Source organism: Dasypus novemcinctus, chromosome 10, assembly GCF_030445035.2.
Source record: "Dasypus novemcinctus isolate mDasNov1 chromosome 10, mDasNov1.1.hap2, whole genome shotgun sequence".
NCBI classification, from domain to species: Eukaryota; Metazoa; Chordata; class Mammalia; order Cingulata; family Dasypodidae; genus Dasypus; species Dasypus novemcinctus.
In genome coordinates, this window is record NC_080682.1 from 16,405,645 (window position 1) to 16,433,621 (window position 27,977).

At 38.8% G+C, this 27,977-nt stretch overlaps 1 protein-coding gene and 1 pseudogene across 1 annotated transcript; both read left to right on the plus strand.

Annotated features, from left to right (window-relative positions):
• Positions 1–16,954: 16,954 nt before the first annotated feature.
• On the plus strand, positions 16,955–18,361 carry LOC101429901 (tripartite motif-containing protein 43 pseudogene; annotated as a pseudogene).
• Positions 18,362–26,684: 8,323 nt separating this feature from the next.
• OR10V1 (olfactory receptor family 10 subfamily V member 1) lies at positions 26,685–27,617 on the plus strand. Its single transcript, XM_004456758.1, has one exon. The coding sequence runs from the start codon at positions 26,685–26,687 to the stop codon at positions 27,615–27,617; it is 933 nt and encodes a 310-aa protein (XP_004456815.1).
• Positions 27,618–27,977: the final 360 nt, after the last annotated feature.

Here is a 27,977-nt window from a genome sequence, read left to right on the forward strand (position 1 = left end):
AAGCTGACAAAGAAGACAACACAGCAAATGGACACAGAGAACACACAACGGGGGGGGGGGCAGAATAAATAAATAAATAAATAAATCTTTAAAAAAAAAAGAAATAGATCCTGACATCCATGGTCAAGAGATGTGTGACAAGGTTTTCAACTCACCTAACTGTGACAGAACAATGTATTCAACAAATGGTGCTGGCAGAACTGGATATCCATAACCAAGAGAAAAAAGAGGATCCTTATCTCACACAGTATACAAAAATTAACTGAAAATACATCAAACACCTACTTATAAAAGCTAGAACCATAAAAATTGTAGAAAAAAAATGTAGGGAAACATCTTCAAGATATCATAGTAAGAGAAGTTTTCTTAAACCTTACACCAAAGCACAAGCAATGAAAGAAAAAAGGGGGAGGAGGCAAGATGGCGGCTGAGTGAACTTCCCAGTTACTAGCTCCTGGAGGGAATCGGCTGGGAGGCGTCGGAGACTCCTTGGGACCGGGCTGTTTCGGGATTTTTCCTGGTCCCAAGGTGTTTAGACATCGATTTGGAGGGAAGGTAACAGAGAGGATCCATCCGTGAAATATACACGGAGATCCCAGCTACGTGTGGAGGATTCCCTCCTTGGGTAGGCAGAGCCGAGGCAGCTAGCACCGCGCGGAGCCCCGGCGGGCGGCGGCCAGGGTAGCCTAGCTGGGCCACGGTGGGCAGCGGGCGGGGGATCCGAGCCACGCCGTGGTGGGCGGCGGGCGGGAGAGCCGAGCCGCGCTGCGCCGCGGCGGGCGGCGGGCAAGGGAGCCGAGCCCAGCTGAGCTGCGGCGGGCGGCGGGCAGCGGGCGGCGGGCGGGAGAGCCGAGCCGCGCTGCGCCGCGGCGGGCGGCGGGCGGGAAAGCCGAGCCCAGCCGAGCCCAGCCGAGCCGCGACGGGCGGGGGACCCGAGCCCAGCCGAGCCTAGCCAAGCCCAGGCAAGCCCAGCCGAGCTGCGGAGGGCAGGGGACCGGAGCCCAGCCGAGCCCAGCGGAGCCCAGCCGAGCCTGGCGGCGGGGTTTCTGTTCTTTGCTTTTTGTTTTTTTTTGTTTTTTTTTTTATTTTTTTTATTTTTTATTTTCTTTTCTTTTTGTTGTTGTTGTTGTTGTTTTTTAATCCTCTCTTTCCTGTCCCCAATATTCTTCTTATACTATTTTATCTTAACAATACAATAGGTCCTACAGGAAATACCTCACATTTGCTGGGTTTCCTCACCCTCCACTGCCTCATTTTTCTGTGAATAGATTTAGCCTATCTACACTATCCCCTTTCCCCTACAACTTGATATCCTCCACCATCTGCTATCTCTCCTATATTCCATCTCCCTTTCTTTGATCCACAAAGTATCTAACTCTTAATTTCTAATACCTTTGTTTAGTTTTCCATCTGGTATTCGTCCCTGAAACTATTACCTTTCTTTTCTCTTTCCCTCTCTCACGGAAACAATAGCCTCTTAGTACGTACCACATTCCTCCCATATTCAGTCGTCTACCTCATTATAGGTACTTTCCTACTACTATAACTCTACACAATTTACATGAGCTAACCTCCATCCTCCCAGAACTCATATTGTTGCTTTGTTAACATATATCACCAATACTACTTCACACTTTTTCCTCCCTTACACAATTGCCTTTCCCCAGCACTACTACTTTCCTTTAAAGTGAGCTTAACTAGCAATAAGAAATTGGAATAAGAAGAACAAAGTGACAAAGAGAAGATATAACACTTACGCAAAAACAACAGCTAATTAATCTCCAAGACTAGACAAAGAACCTAAGGAACTGATTAAACCCGTCAAGAAAAAATGTTGACAAGACAGCAACAAAAATCTACAAACCAAACCAGTAATCAGGAAAACATGGCTGAATCCAATCAGGAAGGGGGGCAGGACTTCGCACAAGCAATGAAAGATCTCAGATCATTTATCACCGACAAATTTGATGAAGTAATGAAAGAGGTTAACAGCATGAAGACAACACTTGAAGGGGAAATTGCAGACATGCGCAAAAAAATAACAGATATGATGGAAATGAACACCACAATTCAATAAATCAAAAATACACTTGCAGCAAATATCAGCAGACTAGAAGAGGCAGAGCAGAGAATTAGTGATGTGGAAGACAGTGCACTGGAAATCAAACAGATAGTAGAAGTGGTCAATAAAAAGGTAGAAAAAATCCAGATTGGACTTAGGGACCTGAATGATAATGCAAAATGCTCAAACATACGTATTATAGGCATTCCAGAAGGAGAAGAGAAGGGAAAGGGGTCAGAAGGACTGTTGCAGGAAATAATGAATGAAAACTTCACAAATCTACTGAAAGAGACAGATGTACATATCCAAGAAGCACAGCACACTCCACTGGTCATAAACCCCAACAGGCCCACCCCAAGACATATAATTGTCAAATTATCCAATGCTCAAGACAAAGAGAAAATTCTAAAAGCAGCAAGAGAAAAGAAAACCATCACATACAAGGGAAACTCCATAAGATTAAGTGCTGATTTCTCATCTGAAACGATGGAGGCAAGAAGGCAGTGGTATGATATAGTCAAGGTACTAAAGGAAAAAAATTTCCAACCAAGAATACTCTATCCAGCTAAACTAGCATTCAAAAATGATGGAGAGTTCAAAATATTCACAGATAAACAGAAACTGAAAGAGTATATCAACAAGAAACCTCCCCTTCAAGAAATTCTTAAGGGAGTTCTGCAGGAAGAAAGGAAAAACAGGACAGTCAGAGATGGAGGAGAGTGTAAAAGCAACAAGAAAGACAAAAATAGAAGGGGAAAATAAAATAATACAAACAAAATATAACAAACACAAATCCAACCAAATTATGGCTACCATAAATAACTCTCTAAACGTAATAACACTGAATGTCAACGGACTAAACTCACCTATCAAAAGATTCAGACTGGGACACTGGATAAGGAAATACGACCCATCTATATGCTGTCTACAAGAGACACATCTTAGACCCAGAGACTCATGGAGGTTGAAAGTGAATGGCTGGAAAACAATCATACAAGCAAACAACAACCAAAAAAAGGCAGGAGTAGCTATATTAATATCAGACAAAATAGACTTTAAATGCGAAACAATTGTGAGAGACAAAGAAGGATACTATATTTTAGTGAAAGGGACAATCTGTCAAGAAGATCGAACAATCATAAATATTTATGCTCCTAACAAGGGCGCCTCTAAATATGTGAGGCAAACGCTGGAAAAACTAAGTGAAAGAATAGATGCATCGACAATTATAGTGGGTGATTTTAATACACCACTATCAACTCTGGACAGAACATCTCAAAAGAGAATCACTAAAGAAACAAAACATTTGAACAGTATATTAGAAGAGCTGGATCTAATAGACATATATAGATCATTACACCCAAACACAGCAGGATATACATTTTTCTCAAGCGCACATGGAACATTCTCCAAGATTGACCATATGCTAGGCCACAAAGAAAGGCTTAATGAATTCAGAAAGATCGAAATCATACAAAACAATATCTCTGACCACAGTGGAGTGAAGCTGGAAATTTGCAAGGGACAGCGACCCAGACTCCACACGACAATTTGGAAATTAAACAGCACACTCTTAGAAAAACAGTGGGTCAAAGAGGAAATCTCAAAAGAAATCAATGACTACCTTGAAACAAATGATAATGATAACACAACATACCAAAATTTATGGGATGCAGCAAAAGCAGTACTGAGAGGGAAATTTATAGCCATAAATTCATATATCAAAAAAGAAGAAAGAGCAAAAATTGGAGAACTAACTGCACTTTTGACGGAATTAGAAAAACAACAACAAAGTAACCCAACAGGAAGAAGAAGGAAGGAAATAACAAAGATAAGAGCAGAACTAAATGAAATAGAAAATAAGAAAGCACTTAAAAAAATAAACAAGACCAAGAGCTGGTTTTTTGAGAAGATCAACAAAATTGACAAACCTTTAGCGAGACTAACAAAGAAAAAAAGAGAAAAGATGCAAATACACAAAATAAGAAATGAGAAAGGTGATATCACCACTGACCCCACAGAAATAAAGACTATCATAAGAGGATACTTTGAAAAACTATATTCCAACAAAAATGACAATTTAGAGGAAATGGACAAATTCCTAGAAACACATAAGCAGCCCATACTGACGAAAGAAGAAATTGATGATCTTAACAAACCAATCACAAGCAAAGAGATAGAATCAGTCATTAAAAATCTCCCAACTAAGAAGAGCCGAGGGCCAGATGGCTTCACAGGTGAATTCTACAAAACATTCCGGAAAGAACTAACACCAATCCTGTTGAAACTATTCCAAAAAATCGAAACAGAAGGAACACTGCCTAATTCCTTCTATGATGCCAACATTACCCTAGTACCAAAGCCAAACAAAGACACCACAAGAAAGGAAAATTACAGACCAATTTCTCTAATGAACCTAGACGCAAAAATACTTAACAAAATACTTGCTAATCGTATTCAACAACACATTAAACAAATTATACACCATGACCAAGTGGGATTTATTCCAGGTATGCAAGGATGGTTCAACATAAGAAAATCAATCAATGTAATACACCATATAAACAGATTGAGAGAAAAAAACCACATGATTATATCTATAGATGCAGAAAAGGCATTTGACAAAATGCAGCACCCCTTCCTGATAAAAACACTCCAAAAGATCGGAATACAAGGAAACTTTTTGAACATGATAAAGAGTATATATGAAAAACCGAAAGCCAACATTGTTTATAATGGCGAAATCCTGAAATCCTTCCCTCTAAACTCAGCAACAAGACAAGGATGCCCATTGTCTCCGCTCCTATTTAACATTGTCTTGGAAGTACTGGCTCGAGCACTGAGACAAGAACCAGATATAAAAGGCATTCAAATTGGAAGGGAAGAAGTCAAAATTTCATTATTTGCAGATGACATGATCCTATATATAGAAAACCCTGAGAGATCTACAACAAAGCTCCTAGAACTCATAAATGAGTTTAGCAAAGTCGCAGGTTATAAGATCAATGCGCAAAAATCAGTAGCATTTCTATACACCAATAATGAGCAAGATCAGGAGGAAATCAAGAAACAAATACCATTCACAATAGTAAATAAAAAAATCAAATACTTAAGAATAAATTTAACTAAAGAGGTAAAAAACTTATACATCGAGAACTATATAAGATTGTTCAAGGAAATCAAAGAAGACCTAAATAAATGGAAGAATATTCCCTGTTCATGGATAGGAAGACTGAATATTATTAAGATGTCTATCCTACCAAAACTGATCTACACATTCAATGCAATCCCAATAAAAATCAACACAGCCTTCTTTAAGGAACTAGAAAAACTAACTATGAAATTTATTTGGAATAGAAAGAGGCCCCGAATAGCCAAAGACATATTGAAAAAGAAAAACGAAATAGGAGGAATCACACTTCCTGACTTCAAAACATACTACAAAGCTACAGTAGTGAAAACAGCATGGTACTGGCATAAGGAGAGACACACAGACCAATGGAATCGAATTGAAAGTTCAGATATAGAACCTCATGTATATAGCCATATAATATTCGATAAAGCCACCAAACCCTCTCAACTGGGAGAGAATGGCCTATTCAACAAATGGTGCCTGGAGAACTGGATAGCCATATGTAGAAGAATGAAAGAGGATTACCATCTCACACCTTATACAAAGATCAACTCAAGATGGATCAAAGACCTAAATATAAGAGCCAAGACCATAAAGACCTTAGAAAGAAGTGTAGGGAAACATCTACAGGACCTTGTAATAGGAAATGGCTTCATGAATATCTCACCAAAAGCACGAGCAGCAAAAGAACAAATAGATAAATGGGACTACCTCAAAATTAAAGCCTTCTGCACCTCAAAGGAGTTTGTCAAGAAAGTAAAAAGGGAAGCCACACAATGGGAGAAAATATTTGGCAACCATGTATCTGATAAGAGACTTATAACTTGCATATATAAAGAACTCATATATCTTGAAAACAAAAAGATAAACAACCCATTTAAAAAATGGGAAAAAGACTTAAACAGACACTTCTCCAAAGAAGAAATACAAATGGCTAGAAAGCACATGAAAAAATGCTCCAAATCTCTAGCAATCAGGGAAATGCAAATCAAAACTACAATGAGATACCATCTTACTCCCATAAGATTGGCAGCCATGAAAAAAACAGTAGAATACAAATGCTGGAGAGGATGTGAAGAAAGGAGAACACTCATCCATTGCTGGTGGGAATGCAGAAGGATCCAACCATTCTGGAGGACAGTTTGGCGGTTTCTCAAAAAATTATCCATAGATTTGCCATATGACCCAGCAATACCACTGCTGGGTATATACCCATCAGATCTGAAAACAAGGACACAAACCGATATATGTACACCAATGTTCATAGCAGCATTGTTCACTATCACCAAAAGTTGGAATCAATCCAAATGTCCATCAACAGATGAGTGGATCAATAAAATGTGGTATATACACACAATGGAATACTACTCAGCTGTAAGAACCAATACACTACAATCGCACGTGATAACATGGATGAACCTTGAGAATCTTATGTTGAGTGAAGCAACTCAGGCATTGAAGGACAAATACTATATGACCTCAATGATATGAAATAAGTTAACTGCCTCAGAGAGCTACAGTCTGGAAAAGTGGCTTACAGGAAATCGGGGGGTGGAGGAAGGATGTGAGTTAATGTCTGCAGGGGTGGAATCTGTGATGAGCTGGCGGTAAGTATGAGCACAAAGAAGGGACAAAATGGGGGCAAGGGGTTACCTTCAGGTGGGGTTTTCTGGGTTTGAGGGGGGCTGGGGATGGGAAGAGGGGTAATATGGTCCAAGAAATAGGTGGGAGGGAGGGGCAACATACAAACATGGGAGAGTGCCAGAAGTTCATTGAGAACTAAATGTTGAGTAAAACGTATCAAAGTATAAGTAGGAGGGTTACCTGGTTAGGATGCTCAGGGGGTATGGTCTGATGCATGACGGACTCCGGAGGGAATAGCTGAAGGCTCATTTTGCCAAGGTGGGTTCTACCATTGGGTGGGGTGGACCCATATCCTGGGGAAGACTAATGCCGTTGAATAGAGAGAACTGTATCTCTCGTGAGAAAGGACGGCTCCCAGGGTATTAGATTGGCAGGCATTGTGGGCCCTAAGGGGAGGGGAAAATGGATGTGGAATGGATGGAACAAAGGTAAATAAGGGGGAAAAAGAGGAGTTATGTGAGAGTACACGAGGATGAATATAAAACAGCTAATATTACACCAAAAACATATAGGGGACGATAGACTAATAATGAAAACCATAAGACAAAACATAGGATAACTAAAAAATTTAGAAAACTGTACAGCCTAAAATACGGACCACATAGTAAGCACAAATGTCACCTTGTTTGAAAACTATAGTGTTGGAATCTGTACATCAGTTTCAGGAAATATGATATGAATAAGTTAAAAGATTATTGCTGTGCAAGGGAAAAGGTTTTATGGTGGATCTGGGGAAATACTGTATATTGTATATATGAATTTCGGTGATCTAAGACTCTTCTGAAGCTGACATTATGTTGGGATTCACTTTACGGGAAGTTTTGGATCACAGAGTGGTTCAACAATGGCAGCGGAGGAATACTGATATGGGATGTTATTGACAGGATATATATGGTTGACAGGGAGTTATACAGGGCATATGCCCAGGGTATATGGTAATGTCTATCTATAGTCATAGTGGAAACAAAAACAATAGCTGGGGGGGTACTGGGCTCCTGGCCGGGGGGTCACTGTTGTGGGCCCTGGGAGAGCAGCGGCAATCCTCCAGGTGCAACGGCAAGAACCAGGAAGGAAGGAGGGCCCAACAGTGGGCCTGTGATACTAATGGTTACACTTTTGAGCCTATACACCTGCAATAAGAACAAGGCCTAGAGTAGCATTGTGCCTGGGGGTTTCCTCCTGACAGCCTGCATGTTACTCAAATGTGGCCACTCTCACAGCCAAACTCAGCGTGTAGATGCGATGCATTCCCCCCAGCGTGGGACATGACACCCGGGGATGAGCCTCCCTGGCACCGAGGGATCACTACCACATACCAGCTGAAGAAGCAAATAGAAAATTACCTTGAATTAAAGATTCAATGCGGAACAGCAGAATATACCTGTCTACATATAATGACATGACTTCGGGAAGCTGTTTGACCTAATGTAAGGGGGAAATGGAAAGGAGAAATGAGATTATAAGGCTGTGAGTCTCTAAAAAAGAGTCTGGAGGTTGTCAGAAGGAATACCCCTATGTACAACTGAACAGAGTCTAAGAGACAGATAAGGTAGATACAACCCCAGGTATTGGTTCTTTTGAGGGATAAAGAGACCCACGGGTTCTATGGTCATGGCAGAAGGGGTTCACTGCCATGACAGATAGCCCTTCTTTGGAGCTGGTGTTTCTGCGTGATGGAATTGGACTCAGAGGGGATCTCTTTTCAAAAGACTTGCATGCTACTTTATTGGAATTGTAGTCGGTGCTGGGTTTAAGATATATGTAGGGGATTTGAATCTCTGGACTGATAATATGACACCCAGGCCCAGAGCCTCAACAGACTTCAGCTCCTACACTTTGATTTATTGGACTTACTCCACTCAGCTAACATGGAGTTGAAGAAGGTCAACCACCACAACATGGAGCCTAGAGTGTCTACAACTGGAAGCGGGAGGAGTGCATCCAGTACCCATATGGAATCTAAGCCCTCACTTGACATAGATGTGCAATGGACACAACCAATCCAATGTCCACAGAGAAAATGTGGAATGGGTGTGGGAACGGTAGCCATGGTGGCTGCTGGGTGTGGGGAACGGGAGGAAGAGATGAGATGTGGAGGCATTTTCGGGACGTGGAGTTGTCCTGGATAGTGCTTCACGGACAATTACAGGACATTATAGATCCCCCCAGGGCCCACCGGATGGAACGTGAGAGAGTCTGGGCTATGATGTGGACCATTGACTATGGGGTGCAGTGATGCTCAGAGATGAACTTATCAGGTGCAATGGATGTGTCATGATGATGGGAGAGAGTGTTGCTGTGGGGGTAGTGGGGGGCGGGGGCGGTGGGGTTGAATGGGACCTCATATTTTTCATAATGTAATTTAAAAAAATAAATAAATAAATAATTTTTTTTAAAAAAAGAGAAAAAATAGTAAGTGGGACCTCAAAATTAAGTACTTTTGCACTTCGAATGACTTTGTCAGGAAGGTGAGAATGTGGTGTACTCAATGGAAGAAACTATTTGGAAACTATGTATCCAATAAGGGTTTAATTTCTATTATACATGAAGAGATCATACAATTCAACCACAAAAAGACATTCAATCCAATTTAACAATGGGCAAAAAACTTGAATAGGATTTTTCCAAAGAGAAAATATAAATGGCTAAAATGCACATGAAAATATATTCAATATCATTAGCTATTAGGGATATCATTTCACACCTTATAGAACAGCCACTATTAAAAAAACCCAGAAAACTACAAGCATTGGAGAGGATGTGGAGAAATAGGAACATTCCTTCACCATTGGTGGGAATGTAGAATGGCACAGTCACTATAGAACTGTTGTATGATCCAGCAATCCTATTTCTAGACATATAAACAGAAGAAATAAAGCAGGGATATGAACTGACATTTGCACATCAATGTCCATAGCAGCATTATTCAAAATTGCTAAAAGGTGGGAAAAATCTAAATGTTCATCAACCAATGAATGGATAAACAAAGTGCATTACATACATATGAAGGAATACTGTTCAGCTGTAAGAAAAAATGAAGTCAGGATGTATATGGCAATATTGGGGAACCTTAAGGACATGATGTTGTGTGGAATAAGTGAGACACAAAATGAAAAATATTGTATGGTCTCACTAATATGAACTAATTACAATAACTAAACTCATGAGGTTCAAATCTAGAGTATAAGTTACCAGGAGATAGAATGAAGGTTGAGAAGAGGGAGCTGATGCTTAATATCTGCAGAATTCTTAATTAAGGTTGAGTGTGAATATTTAGAAATGAAGAGATATGGCAACACATTATTGTGTGCCCTGATTTATAGATGTGATTTTGGCTGAAAGGGGATGTCTATGATCATATATATCAACAGAAGGAAAGCTAAAGCATAAACTTGGGACTGTAAAACATAGTGAACCTTGTGGAAGATGAAGGACGTGATTAATAGTACAAACTCATATTTTTCATAATGTAATTAAAATAAATAAATAAATAAATAATTTTAAAAAATAAAAATAAATAGCAGTGAGGAAAAAAAAAAAAAAACCCAAAGGAATACATAAAGAGAATAGAAATGGATTATGTGGAACAACCAGCAGATGACAGCAGAGTAAGGAGCTCCTAGAGTCAGCTTGTGCTACAGGGCAGTTAGTAATCACCCAGAGCTATCTAAAGCCCTTGTTTGGGGGGCTCCAGGAGACCAGAAGAGCATCCTGGAACATCCTTGAAGGAATGGAAGGAGGAGACTGCCCATCTGCTGAGAAGATTCATAAGTATAATACTCCACACAAGAAGGCCAGTTCCTATCCTTCAATGGTGGCATAAGCTGCCTCAGGAGCTATTCCATGGCTGGAATTCAAAGCTCCACTTCCCAAAAATGGAAGAGGAAGAGATGGTTGTGCACAAATGTAGCAATTTGATATTATTGATGAATTCCAAAAGGAAATATTGGATTGTTTGTAAAATGATTTTCTCCTCTGGGCATATTAGATTATATTGGATTCACAGGTTTAATTGATTAAGTAATTATGTAAGCCTCTTGTGCCAGTAGGGCATTGAGTTCCCACCCTTTGGTGGGTGGGGACTAACAGATAAAAGCATGGCAAAGGACAGAGTTGGGGGTTCTTAATGTTGGAGTTTTGATGTTGGCATTTGATGCTGAAGCCTTAAGCTGAAGCCCTGGGAAGTAAGCACACAGAGGAAAAAGAAGCAAGACCCTGAAAGGGAGAAAACCAGGAAGCCTGAACCCTCACAGTTGTCGGCAGCCATCTTGCTCCAACATGTGAAAATAGACTTTGGTAAGGGAAGTAACTTATGCTTTATGGCCTGGCATCTGTAAGCTCCTACCCCAAATAAATACCTTTTATAAAAACCAACCCATTTCTGGTATTTTGTATCAGCACCCATTTGACTGACTAATATAACCAACTTCAGCCATTGATTTATAAATTCAGTGGGCTAAAGTATAATCCTAAGAACAGCTAAAGTTTGAAGATGTCCAAATCCAAAAGAGGCTGGTAGCTGCAATTTTTACTGGCATAAGGGGAAGCTGATCTGACTGCAAATCACAAAGAAGGTAAGGACTGACTTCTTTCACCCAGATAAGCCTGAAGTCCTAGCCTAGGCTTCAGCCCCACCTCTGCAGGGAGGAAGCTGGGGGGCCCTACACCAGCCTCTTTGGGAAACTGCAGGTACATTAAGTGGGCAAAGACTGAAGGGTCAGAAGTCTACCAGGGAAACTGCAGTCATTTTGGACCCACACAGCAGAGATTACTCTCCACACCTGAGCTCCATTCCCACCCCAGGCAAGGCAGAAAGGAGCGTGACACTTCATCAGTCTCTCTGGGCAACAACAGTCTAGGCCTGCATGACTTCAATTATTATACATGGCTGTGGCTCTGTCCCTACCAGTGGCAAAGGAGAAAGTCAGAGAAGTTTCATTGGTGCCTAGGGCAATGAGGGCAGCTTGAGGCTTCACAGCTTACAACACCAACGACATCCTTGGCTCCTACTACACAAACAGCAAGGGTAAAGGGCAAGAAAGCTCTAAACTAAAAAGGGAAACTGAATCCGAATAAATACATCTAGTAAGCAAATGCCAAGACTCCATAAAAAAATTACAATCCACACCAAGAAACAAAAAGATATGGCCCAGTTAAAGGAACAAGATAAGTCTCCAGATAACATAAAGGAGTTGAGAAAACTTAACCATAGATGTTCAAACAAATCTCCTTAATTAATTCAATGAGATGTCTAATGAGATTAAAGATATTAAGATGACATTGGATGAGCACAAAGAAGAATTTGAAAGCATACATAGAAAAAATAGCAGATCTTATAGGAATTAAGGCACAATAAATAAAATTAAAAATACTCTGGAATCATATCATAGCAGATTTGAGGAGGCAGAAGAAAGGGTTGGTGAGCTTGAAGAAATGGCCTCTGAAAGCAAACATACAAAAGAACAGATAAAGAAAAGAACGGAAAAAAATGAACAAGTCCTCAGAGAACTAAATGACAGCAAGAGATTTGCAAACATATGTGTCATGGGTGTCCCAGAAGGAGAAGAGAAGGCAAAGGGGGCAGAAGGAATATTTGAAGAAATAATGGTAGAAAATTTACCAACCATATTGATGGACATAGATATCCATGTCCAAGAAGCACAACATACTCCCATCTGAATAAGTCAGAATAGAACAACTCCAAGATACACACTAATCAGAATGTCAAATGCCAAAGACAAAGAGCGAGTTCTGGGAAACAGATGTGGCTCAAGTGATTGGGCTCCCATCTACCATATAGGAGGTCCATGGTTTGATTCCTGGGCCTCCTGGTGAAAGTCAAACTGGCCCACATGGCAAGCTGGCCTGAGCATAGAGCTGCCCTGAGCAGAGTGCCAGTCTGTGCAGGAGTTCTGGCCTGTGCAGGACAGCTGGCCTGCAAAGAGAGCTGGTGCAACAAAAAGATGCAACAAAAAGAAACACAGATGAGAGACAATAAGAGACACAGCAGACCAGGGAACTGAGGTGGTGCAAGAAATTGAGCACCTCTCTCCCACCTCAGAAGGTCCAGGATCCATTTCCAGTACCATCTAAAAAGAAGTCAAACAGACACAGAAAAAAACACAGAGAGCAGACAGTGAGCACAAAACAACAGGGGCAGGGTGGGGATAAGTAAATGAAATAAATCTTTTTAAAAAAGAGAGAGAGAGAGAGAATTCTGAGAGCAGCAAGAGAAAAGCGATGCTTAACATATAAGGTATATCCAATAAGATTAAGTGCCAATTTCTCATCAGAAACCATGGAGGCAAGAAGACAATGGTATGGTATATTTAAGATGTAGCAAAAGAAAAACTTCCAGCCTAGAATCTTATATCAGCAAGATTGTCTCTCAAACATGAGGACAAGTTTAGAACATTCACAGATAAACAGAAACTGAGAGAGTTTGTAGCAAAAAGACCAGATTTGCAGGACTTACTAAAGGGTGTGCTACAGTCTGAAAAGAAAAGACGGGAGAGAAAGAGGCTTGGAAGAGAGTCTAGAAATGAAGATTATACCAGTAAAAGTAACTAAAATTCTCAAAAGAATGGTGAAAATAAAATATGACAGATAAAACCCAAAGGTCAAAATGGGTAAAATAAGAACTGCCTTTATAGTAATAACATTGAATGTTTAATGGATTAAACTCCCCAATCAAAAGACACAGACTGGCAGAATGGATAAGAAAATATGATCCACCTATATGCTGTCTGCAGGAGAGCCACCCTAGACCCAAGGATACCAATAGATTGAGAGTGAAAGCCTGGAAAAAGATATTCCATATATGCAGTGACAACAACAACAACAGCAGCAGCAAAAGCAGAGTATCTATACTTATATTAGATGAAAGAGGCTTTAAAAGACACCAATGATGCATGATCAGAGGAGGAAGCCAGGAAAAAGAATTCCTTTTATAAAAGCAACTAAAATAATCAAATATTTAGGAATAAACTTAACCAAGGATGCAAAGCATTTGTATTCAGAAAACTACAACTCATTGTTTAAAGAAATTTTATAAAGACCTAAATAATTGGAAGAATATTCCATGCTCACAGACTGGAAGACCAAATATCATTAAGACATCAATTCTACTCAAATTGATATACAGATTCAATGCAATCCCAACAAAAAATTCCACCAGAATTTTACAAATGAATGGAAAACACAATTATCAAATTTATTAGGAAAGGTAAGGGGTCCTAATAATCAGAAACATCTTAAAAAGGAAAAGCAAGGTTGAAGGACTCTTCTGGACTTTAAATCATATTACCTAGCTACAGTGGTAAAAACAACATGGTACTAGAAAGCAAATTTGGCTCAATGGATAGAGTGTCCATCTACCACATGGGAGGTCCAGAGTTCAAACCCAGGGACTCCTGACCCATGTGGTGAGCTGTCCCACATGCAGTGCTGATGCATGCAAGTAGTGCCGTGCCATGCAGGGATGTCCCCCGCATAGGGGAGCCCCATGCGCAAGGAGTGTGCCCCATAAGGAGAGCCACCTGTGCCAAAAAAGTGCAGCCCAGGAGTGGCGCTACACACATGGAGAGCTGATGCAGGAAGATGATGCAACAAAAAGAGACACAGATTCCTGGTGCTGTTGACAAGAATACAAGTGGACACAGAAAAACACACAGAGAATGGACACAGAGAGCAGACAACTGGAGGGGGAGGTCAGAGAAATGAATTTTAAAAATAATAATAAATCTTTTTAAAAAAACACAAAAAACATGGTACTGGCATAAAGACGCATAGACCCATGGAACCAAATTGATGGTTTAGAAACAGACCCTCACATTTATGTTCAAACCCCACCCAGCTTGGGAAGAACAGTCCATTCAACAATTGGTGCTAGGAGAACCAGATATCCATTGGCAAAAGTAGAAAAGAGGACCCCATCTCACACCTTACACAAAAATTAACTCAAAATTAACTTAATAACCTAAATATAAAAGCAAGAACAATAAAGCTTCTAGATGAAAATGTAGGAAAATATCTTCAAGACCAAGTGGTAGGTGATGGATTCTTAAAGGAGATAAGAACAGGACTGAGATGGACTATGGATGTTTAATGTAAGTAGAAGTTTTAATTAACTTTAATGTAAAAGTGTGGAAATGTATAGAGTTGATGGTAACACATTATAGTAACAGCTGGTTTATAAATGGGAATGTGGCTGAAAAGGGTAGCCTAAGGATGTAAATGCCAGTTGAAAGAAAGCTTGAGGCAGCGGACTTAGCCCAGTGCTTAGGGCATCCGTCTACCACATGGGAAGTCCTCAGTTCAAACCCCCCGGGCCTCCTTGACCCATGTGGAGCTGGCCCATGCGCAGTGCTGATACGCGCAAGGAGTGCCATGCCATGCAGGGGTGTCCCCTGTGTAGGGGAGCCCCATGCGCAAGGAGTGCGCCCCGTAAGGAGAGCTGCCCAGTGCAAAAGAAAGTGCAGCCTGCCCAGGAATGGTGCCGCCCACACAGAGAGATGACACAACAAGATGATGCAACCAAAAGAAACACAGATTCCTGTGCCGCTGACAACAACAGAAGCAGACAAAAAGATGCAGCAAATAGACACACAGAACAGACAACCAGGGTGGAGGAAGAAGGGGAGAGAAATAAATAAATAAATAAATCTTAAAAAAAAGGAAAGAAAGAAAGCTTGATAGTAATCTAGGGACTGAATAATGCAGTAAACCCAGAAGTGGATGAGAATTGTCACTGATGGTACAAATGCAAGAGTGCCCTTTGCGAGCTGGAACAGATGTACATTACTATTGCAGGGAGGTGGGAATGTGGAGAAGCATGGGATAAACAACACTGGAGTGACCTGTGGACTGTGGTTAACAGTAATATTGTAATATTCATACATCTATGCCAAAGATGTACTGTGCTGATAATGGGAGAGTATGGAAAAAATGTGCCAAATGTACACTATGGACCTGGTAATAGTCAGATGATATTATCTCAATCTGTAACAAATGTTCCACCACGGTGTGTTGTGTTGATAGAGGTGTGTTGTACAGGAATTCTGCATATGTGCATGATTGTTTTGTAAGTTTACAACTTCTGTTATAAAATATATTTAACAAATAATAATAGGGTGGGCTGGAGGAGAAATACATCAAATATAAGATAAGGACTATAGCTAGTAGTAAAATTTTGATGATATTCTTTCATAATTTGTAGTAAATGTCTCACAACAATGCAAGGTGTTGTTGGTGGGTTGATGTAGGGAACTCCTGTATGATGTTATGTATGTTTGCTTTGTAAGTTCACAACTTTTACTATACACTTAAATATATACGTTTATTTATAAATGATATAATAATAACAATAATAATAATAGTGTGGGTTGTTAATAGTAATAATTTGTGGATGTTCTTTAATCCTTAGTTAAATGATTAGTCAAATGATTAAAATGTATTTAACAAATAATAGAGTGGGTTGGAGAAAAAAAACATCAAATGTAAGATAAGGACTATAGCTAGTAGTAAAATTTTGATGATTTCTTTCATAATTTGTAATAAATGTTTCACGACAATGCAAGGTATTGGTGGTAGGGTGAGGTATGACAGCCTTGAATGATGTTATGTTTGTTTTGTAAGTTCACAACTCTTACTATACACTTTTTATTTGTGTATGTTTATGTATGATTGATATACTTCAATAAATTTTTTTAATGGATTATATGGCCTTAAGGAAGGTGATGATCAAGGCACAATACCAGAAGATGCATCTATTTCTCTATGAGGAGGAGAATCTCCATCTGGACAGATTGGCAAGGGAAGTAGAACAGCTTTTTCAACAACTTAAGGATAGTGAAGTGTGAGTGAGCCAAAAGAAAGAAAGTCTGAGGAAAAATGTACAGAAAGCTGACTGAGACTTGCCACAAGCCTGACATGGAGCTTCTCCAGGACTTAGAAAACATATTGGGAAAAAATAGAGTGCATTGGGTACTCCCCAGGCCAAGGGGCCTTCCGAAATCTCTTCTAACCAATTCCTGTGGACCCAACTCCTCAAATGACTTCCATAGTATAACTTCTACAGAAAGAATTGGTGAAACCATTCATATATTCCTTAGAAAATGGACTCAGGCATCTCTCAAGCCTTTTAGAATGAACTCATGTGCTTCATCTTCTTGAACTACCTGACAGACTCAGTCACCATAGGCTGTGGGCACAGTTTTTGCAGATCCTGTTTCTGTCTTTCATGGGACGAAGCTGAGACTCCTGACCACTGCCCTTCATGTAGAGAAGTCTCTCAGCAGACAGACTTCAAAACCAATACTGTGTTGAAGAATCTGGCATCCCATATTAGACAAGCAATTTTCTGCCATTCTCTAAGCTCTGAAGAACATGTGTGTGGGACACACAAGGAGACTGAGAAGATCTTCTGTGTAAAAAACAATATCCTGCTGTGTTTGCTCTGCTCTAAGTCTCAGGAGCACAAGACTCACAAACACTCTTCCATAGAATGGGCTGCAAAGAATTACTGAAAGAAGCTCTTAAAGCAGATGAGATCTCTATGGGAAGAGATCCAAGAAAATCTGAGAAATCTAAATGAATAAAACAGTGTAACCAATGTATGGATGGATGATGTGTGTCTACAGAGATTTCTTATCAAAGCTGCATATCAGAAGTTGCATCCAGTTCTCCATGAGGAAGAAACAACATTTAAGGAAACTGACACAGGAAAACAAATATTTTTCAGCAACTGAAGAAAAGTAAAGCCACAATGTTTCAAAAGAGGAAAGAACTAAGAGAAATATATGAAGAGCTGATAATAATGTTCCATAAACCAGATGAGGAGATGCTCCAGGATTGGGGAGATATACAGTCAAGGAGTGAGTCAGTACTGCAGCACATGCCCCAGCCTGTGAACCCAAAGCTCGATACAGGGCCCATCACTGGACTAATAGACAGGATCAGACACTGCTGAGTAAACATTCCCTTCAATAATGAAATAACCCATCACAATATCATGCTGTTTGGTAATGTAAGAAGTTGAAGATTTAGACATGACCATCAATATGCAACTTTTAAATCTTAATGATCTAACTCTTTGCTGCATGGGGAACCCAGGATTTCATCTTTGGCAAACATTACTGGGAGCTGGATGTGGACGACTCTTCGGCCTGGGCTCTAGGAGTCTGAAGAGTTTCCTGGACAAGGGACAATGGCACACTGTTTGAATCTAAGGATACATTTCTTCTATTGTGTGTGAAGGAGCATCACCATTCACTATGGCCCCAACACTTGGTCAGTATATACAGAAAGCTCATGGCCAGATTAGTGTGTTTTTTGGTTGTGAGAGTGGAAGTGTGAGTTTTTTTAATGTCGCCAATATTTCCCTCATCTGTAGCTACCCCAATGACTCCTCCAATTTCCCTGTCAGGCCTTTCTTTTACATTGGCTGTGTATTAACAGGAATAAGTCAAGCACCTGAATCTGTGCCTCAGAAATCCATACCTAAGGAAGCCCTTCTGAATTGAAACAAATTTGTACAAACTTTATTGTCCTTTAAGCTTGTTCTACTTTAATATAACACCACTTTATTGCTATTAAATATGAAGATAGTTCAAAATTCAAAAAGAGAATGAAGAGAACAGAACCTAAGATAGGAACACAATCAAGAAAACCATCTTAAGCATTTTGGGAGTTCCACAAGGAACAAAAAGAGTTATAGAGGCAGAAAGAATATTTGAAGAAATAATAGCTGAGAACTCCCCAAATTTATTGAATTATATGAATCTAAAAATCCAAAAAACTCAACAAACTTCAAATAGAATAAAAACAACCACCACACCAGTACACATTGTAATCAAACTGTTGAAAGCCAAAGAAAATGAGAGAATCTTGAAAGCACCAAGAGATAAGGAACTCATCGTACAAAAGGGTACAATAAGGTTAACAACTTATCTCTCATCAGAAACCAAGGAGGCCAGAAGGCAGTGAGATGCTCTATCTTAGTGCTGAAAGAAAAAAAATTGCCAACCAATAATTCTATGCCCAACAAAGCTATCCTTCAAAAAGAAAGGAGAAATTAAGACATTTGCAGATAAAGAAAAGCTGAGAGAGTTCATTATGAATAGAATTGCCCTGTGAAAAATTCTAACAGGAGTACTTTAGTCTGAAATGCAAAACCACTAGACAGAAAATTGAAGCCAAACAAAGAAATAAAGAATTCATTTCAGTAACTACAAATTGAGTATAAAAGTCAGTGCTATTGTACTTTCGGTTGGTAAATACTCCTTTTATTTCCTACATGATTTAAAAGACAAATTCATAAAAAACAATTAATCTGTGTTAATAGGCTCACAAAATATTAACAATTTGTGACACAGTACCATAAAGAGAAGAAGCCACTGTGAAAAACAGTTTGGCACTTCCTTGAAAAGTTGAACATAGAATTACCACATGACCTGGCAATCCCACTTTTAGATATATATATCCAAAAGAATTGAAAGCAGGGACTTGAACAACTATTTGTACCCTAATGTTTATAGCAGCATTATTCACAATAGCCAAAAGGTGGAAACATCCCAAATGTCCATCAATGGAGGAATGGATAAACATTGTGGTGTATATACACAATGAAATGTTATTCAGCCATAAAAAGAAATGAAGTGTTGATTCATGCTACAATGTGGATGAACCTCAAAAACATTATGCTAAATGAAAGAGGTTAGACACAAAAGTTCATATATTGTGATTCCATTTATATGAAATTTTCATGATAGATAAATCTATAGTGAAAGTAAACAAACTGATGGTTATCAGGATATGGAAAGAAGGAGGAGTGGGGATACTCAGTATAGCAATTTGCTCCATGCTGTTAACCTTACGAAGATTAATTCATTTGCCCAAGAGCACATAACCAGTGAGTGGCTGAGCCAAGGTTTGAATCCAAGACTAAGCTCAAACCCCACTTTTTAACCATTCTTCTATATTGCTGAAAACTCCCATGTTTTGAAAAGTCCAGTTTGCCAAATTGTATCTTTTAAAAAAAAAGTAAACTAAAAATAATACATGTATAACCTTATCTCAGGAAAATATATAACTAATGTTAGAGCCTTGGGAATATTAAAATTACTTTGAGCCCATAAAAATAATCTTGAAGGCACTTTGAGATTTTGAGATCAAAGGTGGTACCACAAGACAACCTCTAAAATCCATTCTAATTCTATGATTTCATCAATGAAAAAAAAAGAAAAGAAAAGAAAAACACCAGGAGCTTTTGATGACCCCTCATTTCTCCAAGGGGTACTGGAAGAAACTCCACCTTTGCAGATGTTTTACCTGAAATTGGATGAAATTGAATGAACCATTTGGTATTTATTGATTTTAGCAAATATTTATTGAGCAATCACTGTGAGGATTTGAATGTTTCAATAAATAACTCCCAGGTGGATGATGAATGGATAATTTTTTTTGCACATGTTAAATGTGAGATGCTTATTAGTAACCTAGAGGTGCCAGGTAGACACCTGGATATACAAATCTGGAGTTCAGAGATGAGACTAGGCTGCAGACACATGTTTGAGAGTTATTGGCATGTCACTCATTTTTAAAGCTAAGCAACTGAATTGGATCACCCAGGGGAAATATGTAAATAGAAAAGAGACACACCTTGGGTAGAAGTTAGGGAAAGAGGAGAAGCTAGCAGAGGAGACTAAGTAAAATAGTGAGTATTTTAGAGAGTAAAATAGTGAAAATAATTTCCCAAAAGCAAAGAAAGCAGGAAATATTATAGAATATTGCAGTTAAGGATAATGCTACATGTGGAAATTAAATATAATTTCTACATAAATCTAGTAGACATAATAATCTTTCTTTTTTCCAACTGATCTCAACATTGAACTCATCAACAAGTTACTAGAAGATATTCCCTCAGGAAGATGTACCAATGAAATAATCCTGAAGCAATTTTAACTCTTATTTAATCTTGATGCATAGGCTTCCCAAGCCAACCTCAGTCATCTCAGGAGACCAAGAATGACTCTTTGCCAGATTAGTAATGAATGTTCCCAATTGATGAAAATTTCAAGTCTGTATATAGAACTTCAAAGTTAAGCTCTAGCCTATGGAAATATGTAATTAAATCTCAGGTTTCACCTGGCAGAAAGAAGAGGTAGGATGGAACATACCCTTCATCCAAGAGTTGATTGATAAGAATCACATCTGGCCTGAGAAATGTTTCAACATGGTGCCCTGAGTCAGAGAGTTATATAAAACTACAAGTGGTCAGCAGGCCAGCCCAGGACTCCTCTGAGGACAGAAGGACTTTGAAGCAGACTCCTGGCTCTTCAGTGTTTAGCAAAGCATCCAAGTAAATCTGTGATGGCTTGCAATCCACAGAAGTCCACCAAAAGGTAAGAATCTCCTCCCAGACCTCAGATTTTAAAAGATTAGAAAAATCCCTTGCCTGAAACTAGGCTAGGCCTTAGGGTTCACATGGACCAGAAGCTACTCAGAACCAGTGTTATACACCAGATGACTTAAGGAGAACTGAAGAATACATATTGTTAAATCCATGCTCTTCGAACAAATGAAAGGCAAAGAGGAAAGTCTATTCAAAATGGTGAAATGATAACACAATTTAAGTCAGAGAAGATGAGCTCAACACTGATCAGTTCTGAAACATAGAGATGTGACTACTTTCAAGGGATTCTCCACTTTAAAAATCTATCATTCCAAATTCCATAATTTGCAGAAGCTGAAAATTATAAATTGCCTACTGATATTATAAAAGGAATGACTAGAAGTTTCCTTCACATTGGGAATTCCCTTTATGCATTAAAAAATAATTCTAATTACATGTAATTTTTCAAAAGTTATTATTGCATGAATGAAGATATGCCTGTGCTTCTTTAGCACTTTGTCCTTTCATGACAGCATATAACTGGATTTCACTTGTATTATTTTTCTTACGAGGTCTCATTACATTTTGGGCTCTCTGAGAATTGACACTATCTCTTATTCTCCACCCTCCTCCTTCTTCTCCCAGAAACTAGAGCCTTAATAAATGTTTGTAAATGGATTTATTAAAATAAACATTATGGATTAAATATGTAGGTGGTGAGAGAGAAAGAAAAGGAAGAGCAAAAGGAAAGAGCAAAAACAAATCGATGTATTGAACATTGCCTTTGTAATGATCTGAAGAATGCTTGTGGTGCATCATGAAATACCTGAAAACGATTGTTGACACAGGACAATTAGGATTAAAGAAATCTGGCTCTTTGGGCATCAATCACTCAGACTTGCATATAGTGCAATGCTCAGTGAAGGACAGTTTATTTTATTGATAAAATTTAGACCTAAAAATTAAGGGCTACTGTACCACTTACTACCTGGGCAAGTTGACTAAACCCTAGGCCTCAATTTCTTTTTCTGAAAAAGTATAGTCAATAAAGGTAACAATTACTTAGGACTGAAGGGCCACGTAAGTCAAATGATGCCCGTGAAATGATTAGCACAGTGTACAGATCTTAGTAAGTACCCAACAAATGTTACCATTAATATGTAGTAGGAGAATACTAACTTTTTGTTAACTATCTGAATGTCTAATTTGACATACTCAAAGTACTCAAAGTACATCAAAGTATAATATTGAACCATGTGAAAATGTCTCTCTGCTACCATTTTTAAACTTCAGAAGTAACAATTTTATATGGTTGAACATATTAGCACTAAAGGGGAAAACTTTGGCTCTCCTTTCCAGATGTTGTTAAAAGCAAATATTCATAGGAGGTTTTTTCATTAATTTATTGAAGTATATCACTAACACATAAACATACATAAGCAATAAGTGTATAGTAATAGTTGTGAACTTACAAAACAAACATATAAAACATCACACAGGACTCTCGTAAGCCACCCTACCACCACCTTGCATTGTTGTTAAACCTTTTTAACTAATTAAAGAGCATTGTCAAAATATTATTACAAAACAAAGTGTTTTTCCCCCAACCCACCCTATTATTATTATCTTTGTATAATTTATATATGAACACACATAAACACTTAAGTGTATAGTAAAAGTTGTGAACTTACAAAGCAAACATGCATAACATCATACAGGCTCCCATGCATCAACCCTCCACCAACAACTTCCATTATTGTGAGCATAGGAGGCCTTTTGAACATACAGAAAATATGATTTAAGAATGTCTTTTAAGGACAAAATATGTCTTTCGTTGGGGTACATCTAATATTAGAATATTTTCTTTGAATAGGTACCAACAGATCTTCCCTGACGTGCTACTGTAGGCATGAGTATCACCATAAGTCACAGATATCTATGCTCCACGCAAGACTTTTTCCCTATGATTCATGCTTATAACATTGTTCTTCCTTCTCTGTTAATCCCACATTTAAAACCCAAATTAAGGTTTTATTTCCTTCTTCAGGTAAGTCCAAATTTGTGCTAATGGATATCTTATGCATGTTAAGCAGGTCATAGGGACATAAATAATATCAAGATATTATTTATATAAACTGTCTTTTATCAGTAACAGCTAGTTTATTAGATGAAAAAGTGGTCATTCCTCACCCTATTTAAAGAGGAATTCTGAATATAAGGCAATGTGAAGGGAACCAGTAGTGGAACTGGAGGTGGCATAAAATCTCTCCCAGGAAGTATCAGACCGACTTGCCAGGTATTCCATCTACTCCACAATTTAATTCTTCTTCAGTCTCAGGATACATTACGGAGGACTCAGTGAATCAATATACTTATTGAACAGTTAATACATACCAGTCATTCTAATGCATTCTGTATGGACATTGTTTCATTTGCATCTCACAAAAATTGAGTAAAGTGGTGAGGTGTTATTATGAGCAAATAGAGTATGAGGGAGAGCAAGTGATTTCCCAAGTTAGGAGAACAATAAGTGGCAAAACTGATATTTGAATTCCTATCATTTAATTCCAACATAGCCTGATTTCTACCATCTATCTTAGAAGTATCCTCATTTCCCCAAAATCTATATACCTTTTTGATATATACATTCCCCTGAAATCTCATTGTATAACCAAATAGCCAGTTTTAATTGACATAGTTAAAAGAGCAGTCAGACTTACCCTCCTCTTTTCTTTGCAGTTTTTGGTAAACTGAAGTTCCTTGCACCTATCTTTTCCCCCCACATGATTAAATGTCTACAATTTTAATGGAGAGAAAGTGACAAAGGAGTGTGCAAAGGCACTACAAACAAAACTAGGAGATTGGAAAATCTGTCTGACAGTCTTTTCCCATTGACTATAGAGACTTAGATGGCATTACAATAATCTTTGAGTCCCCTAGAGTATCTTGTACATTTAAGAACTGACCCGCTATTGACCCACTAGAGCAACCTTGGACAAATCAGGCAGTCTCTGAAAAAAATGGATCAAGCAACCTGGCAGATCTCTAATTCTGTGAGCATCTGAGACTTTCTGTGGCCACCAGTCAACTTGTACAGGATTATACAAAAGTCAAAAAGCCTGCAGAACCTCTTTCTTGGTTGTGTGATAATAAACAATCTCAAGAGATAATAAGTTATCTTTCTGAAAACTAACTATGCCTTGGAAATATTTCTCTGGGCCATTTCTATCTTAGAAGAGGTTGGCTACTACTTTTCCTGTTATCTTGATTAATAAAGGAGGACCTGTTCCAAGTCAAGATTATATACTTGGGAGGCTTAGGAAATTGTATTTTCCATTGGATAATAACCAATCTAAGGTCTAAATCAATACACCTAAAACTTTCCCACAGAAGTACTCTAATTAGCATGAGACACAATTTATATTCCTAAGGACTTGCAGAACACCACAAATAAGAAATTTCTTTGAAATCTTATGGGGTTTTTTTGGGTTTTTTTTTGGGGGGGGGAGATTGTTTTGTTTTGTTTTTTTGAGGTAGCCAGGGATTGAACCTGGGACCTCATATGTAGGAAGCCAGGACTCAATCACTGAGCTACATTGGCAATTGTGAGTTGGATCTTTTCGTTTGTTTGCTTCTTGTTTGTTTTTTGCTTTTAGGAAGCATCAGGAACCAAACCCAGGACCTCCCATATGGGAAGCAGGCACTCAACCACTTGAGCCACATCTGCTCCATGAAATCTTAAGTTTTTATCTCCCAAAATTCATGCAAATCTTCCATCTACCTATATTGTCTCCATGTTTGTTTTGATATAAAATCATATTCCAAAATGCTTCCAGGTAAAATTTATCCTCAAAAAAATCTGTGCCACCTTAATCTTGTGACATTATATTCTCCCAGGACCCGTTTAATACCTTCTAGACTCCAGAATATACACATTCCAGTTTAGAAGGCCTACAGGGATCCAAATAACCACTATCCACCCTCTGGAATTACATTAAAAATGAAATCAGCAAAACATGTAGTTATTTTTTTTTTGCATGACATCCAACATTTCATTTGATATTTTGGCACCACATGAATGGGATATCTGAGCATTTCAGACCATCTTTTCAAAGTTTTGTAAGTTGATTCTTCTTTGCAGTAACAAAAAGCACTTCATATAATCTAAAGTTGATATTGTGTCCAGAGAAAGCCTAAAATTTAGCCATAGATCAGATGTTTTTTATTCCTCCAGGTTTTTTTAAGTGCTACCATGTAGAGGGAACAAAGCCAAAATATGAGTGGAAAAGCTTTCTTTTCATAAAGAAATTTAGAATAATTAAACCAGTATCATAATGGATTACACAGTAGTTGGATTTTTTTTTATGTAGCACCCTAGATTTCACAGTATTTTTCTATACTTGATTTCCCCTTCCTTTTTCTAGACCTTGTAATGTAATGAAGCCAATGTAGGCTATGCAATGCATTGAGACACAGGCAATTTGAGGAGATTAGGTAGATATACACCATGAAGGTAGAGTGGATTTACTGAGCCCAAGAGGGTGGTAATTAAGAGAAGAACATGAACAGAAGTAATCAATGATGCCTTTTATCTCTAAAATCCTGATGAATTAATCAGGACTTTGATAATTGATAATTCTATATCAACTGTATAGATTTGGTTTGACCCCAGGCTAGTGTGCAGGTTTGGGAACTAGACTCTTGGCCACCAGGAGGCAGGGGCTTAAAACCATTGCTGTCCTGGGCACCTCTGAAAACTTTCAGGACAGCACATAGGGCTTCAGGTCCTGATTCACACAAGATTCTGCCTTTTCTTCGTTCTCATACTTTCTATCATGAAGAATGAATTAAATCACTTTCCCTCCATCTCTATCTAAAACTTCACAGTTTTCAGTCAAACACTTTCCCCTTGTTCCTTATAAGAGAAAGAAGAGAGGTTCTTTTTGTGGCATTGAAGGAGGCAGCAATTACTAGATAAGTCAGTGTGGATTGTAATTACATCTCTCAAATGTGGAAATACTGTGATTCAAAATTTGTGTTCTCACATCTTAGGTGCTCTTTCCAAATAGACAATCTAGAGTTAAACCTAGAATTGAAATATAATTTTAAAAAATCAAATTACAGAGGAGATAAAAAATATAGAGAGAGGCAGTATAGCATTAACTAAGGTTAAGCACAAGAACTCCATAGTCAGATAGACTGTATTCAAATCCTTGCTCTAGAAGGAAAAAAAACATTTAAAAAAAATAAAAATCACAATCCTGGCTCTGCTATTTTCTAGTTATGTGCCGTCAGAAAAATGTATTAATCTGTACATTGGGTATGATAACAATACATGCCTCAATAAGCACTTGTGTGGATTAAGGGTGAAATAATGCATACAAAGTGTCATATTAAATGGGACATGTAGAGATTCATATCATCTTTCCTTTAGTAGGTCAAATACACTACCCATGGAAGGTGTAAATAAAACTACCAATATACAATTCTTCTTTCATCCATTCTCAACTAACCCTGATGTCCAGTTGGTGATTTTTGTGGCCTTCCTGGTGATGTACCTGACCAGCCTCAGTGGAAATTCCACAATCACAGTTATTGTCCAGGTCAATCACTCCCTCCACATCCCCATGTACTTCTTCTTGGCTAACTTGGCAGTTCTGGAAATCTTCTATACATCTTCCATTGCCCCACTGGCCTTGGCCAATCTTCTGTCAATGGGGAAAACTCCTATTTCTATCACTGGGTGTGGCACCCAAATGTTTTTCTTTGTTTTCTTGGGTGGCGCTGACTGTGTCCTGCTTGCAGTCATGGCTTATGACCGGTTTATAGCAATCTGTTACCCTCTGAGATACGCCATCATCATGAGCTGGTCCTTGTGTGTGGAGCTGATGGCAGGGTCTCTGGTGTTAGGATTCCTGCTATCACTGCCACTAACTATTTTAATCTTCCATCTTCCATTCTGCAACAACGTTGAGATCTACCACTTCTACTGTGACATGCCTGCAGTCATGCGCCTGGCTTGTGCAGACACACATGTTCACAGGACTGCCCTGTATATCATCAGCTTCATTGTCCTAACCATCCCTCTTTCACTGATCTCCATCTCCTATGGCTTCATCTTGGCAGCCATTTTACGGATCCAGTCCACAGAAGGGCGCCACCGAGCCTTCTCTACCTGCTCCGCTCACATCATCGTGGTCCTCCTGCAATATGGCTGCACCAGCTTTATATACCTGTCCCCCAGTTCCAGCTACTCTCCCGAGATGGGTCGGGTGGTGTCCGTGGTCTATACTTTTATCACCCCCATTTTAAACCCCTTAATCTATAGTATGAGGAACCAGGAATTGAAAGATGCCCTGAGGAAGGCACTTAGAAAGTCTCGGTAAGAAGATTATGTGACTTACTTTTTAAATCAGGGCAATTTTGAGAGAGAAAGGAGATGCTATTAACAACTACACTGGAACAACTGGCATAAGCCAGGAATGTCCTCAGTAAACTGGGACATATGGACCTTCTTACTGGGAGAGCCTGAGAAAATGAATGCTGCTGTCTTGCTGAAAATAAAGTCATACCAACTAAGGCAACTTGATGTTCTGGTCCCAGATGAAGAAAAAAGAACCAGCATTTATTGGGCACCTACTATATACTAGGCACATTATATAGATGATCTCACTTAATCCCTTCAATAACCGCTACTAAGTATTATTGTCTTCATTTTTCAAAAAAGGAAAATTAAGTAGTTAACA

What these genes read in the sequence shown, in the direction of transcription:
- OR10V1 (XM_004456758.1), top strand. Translation starts at nt 26,685, where the DNA reads ATGGAAGGTGTAAATAAAACTACCAATATACAATTCTTCTTTCATCCA.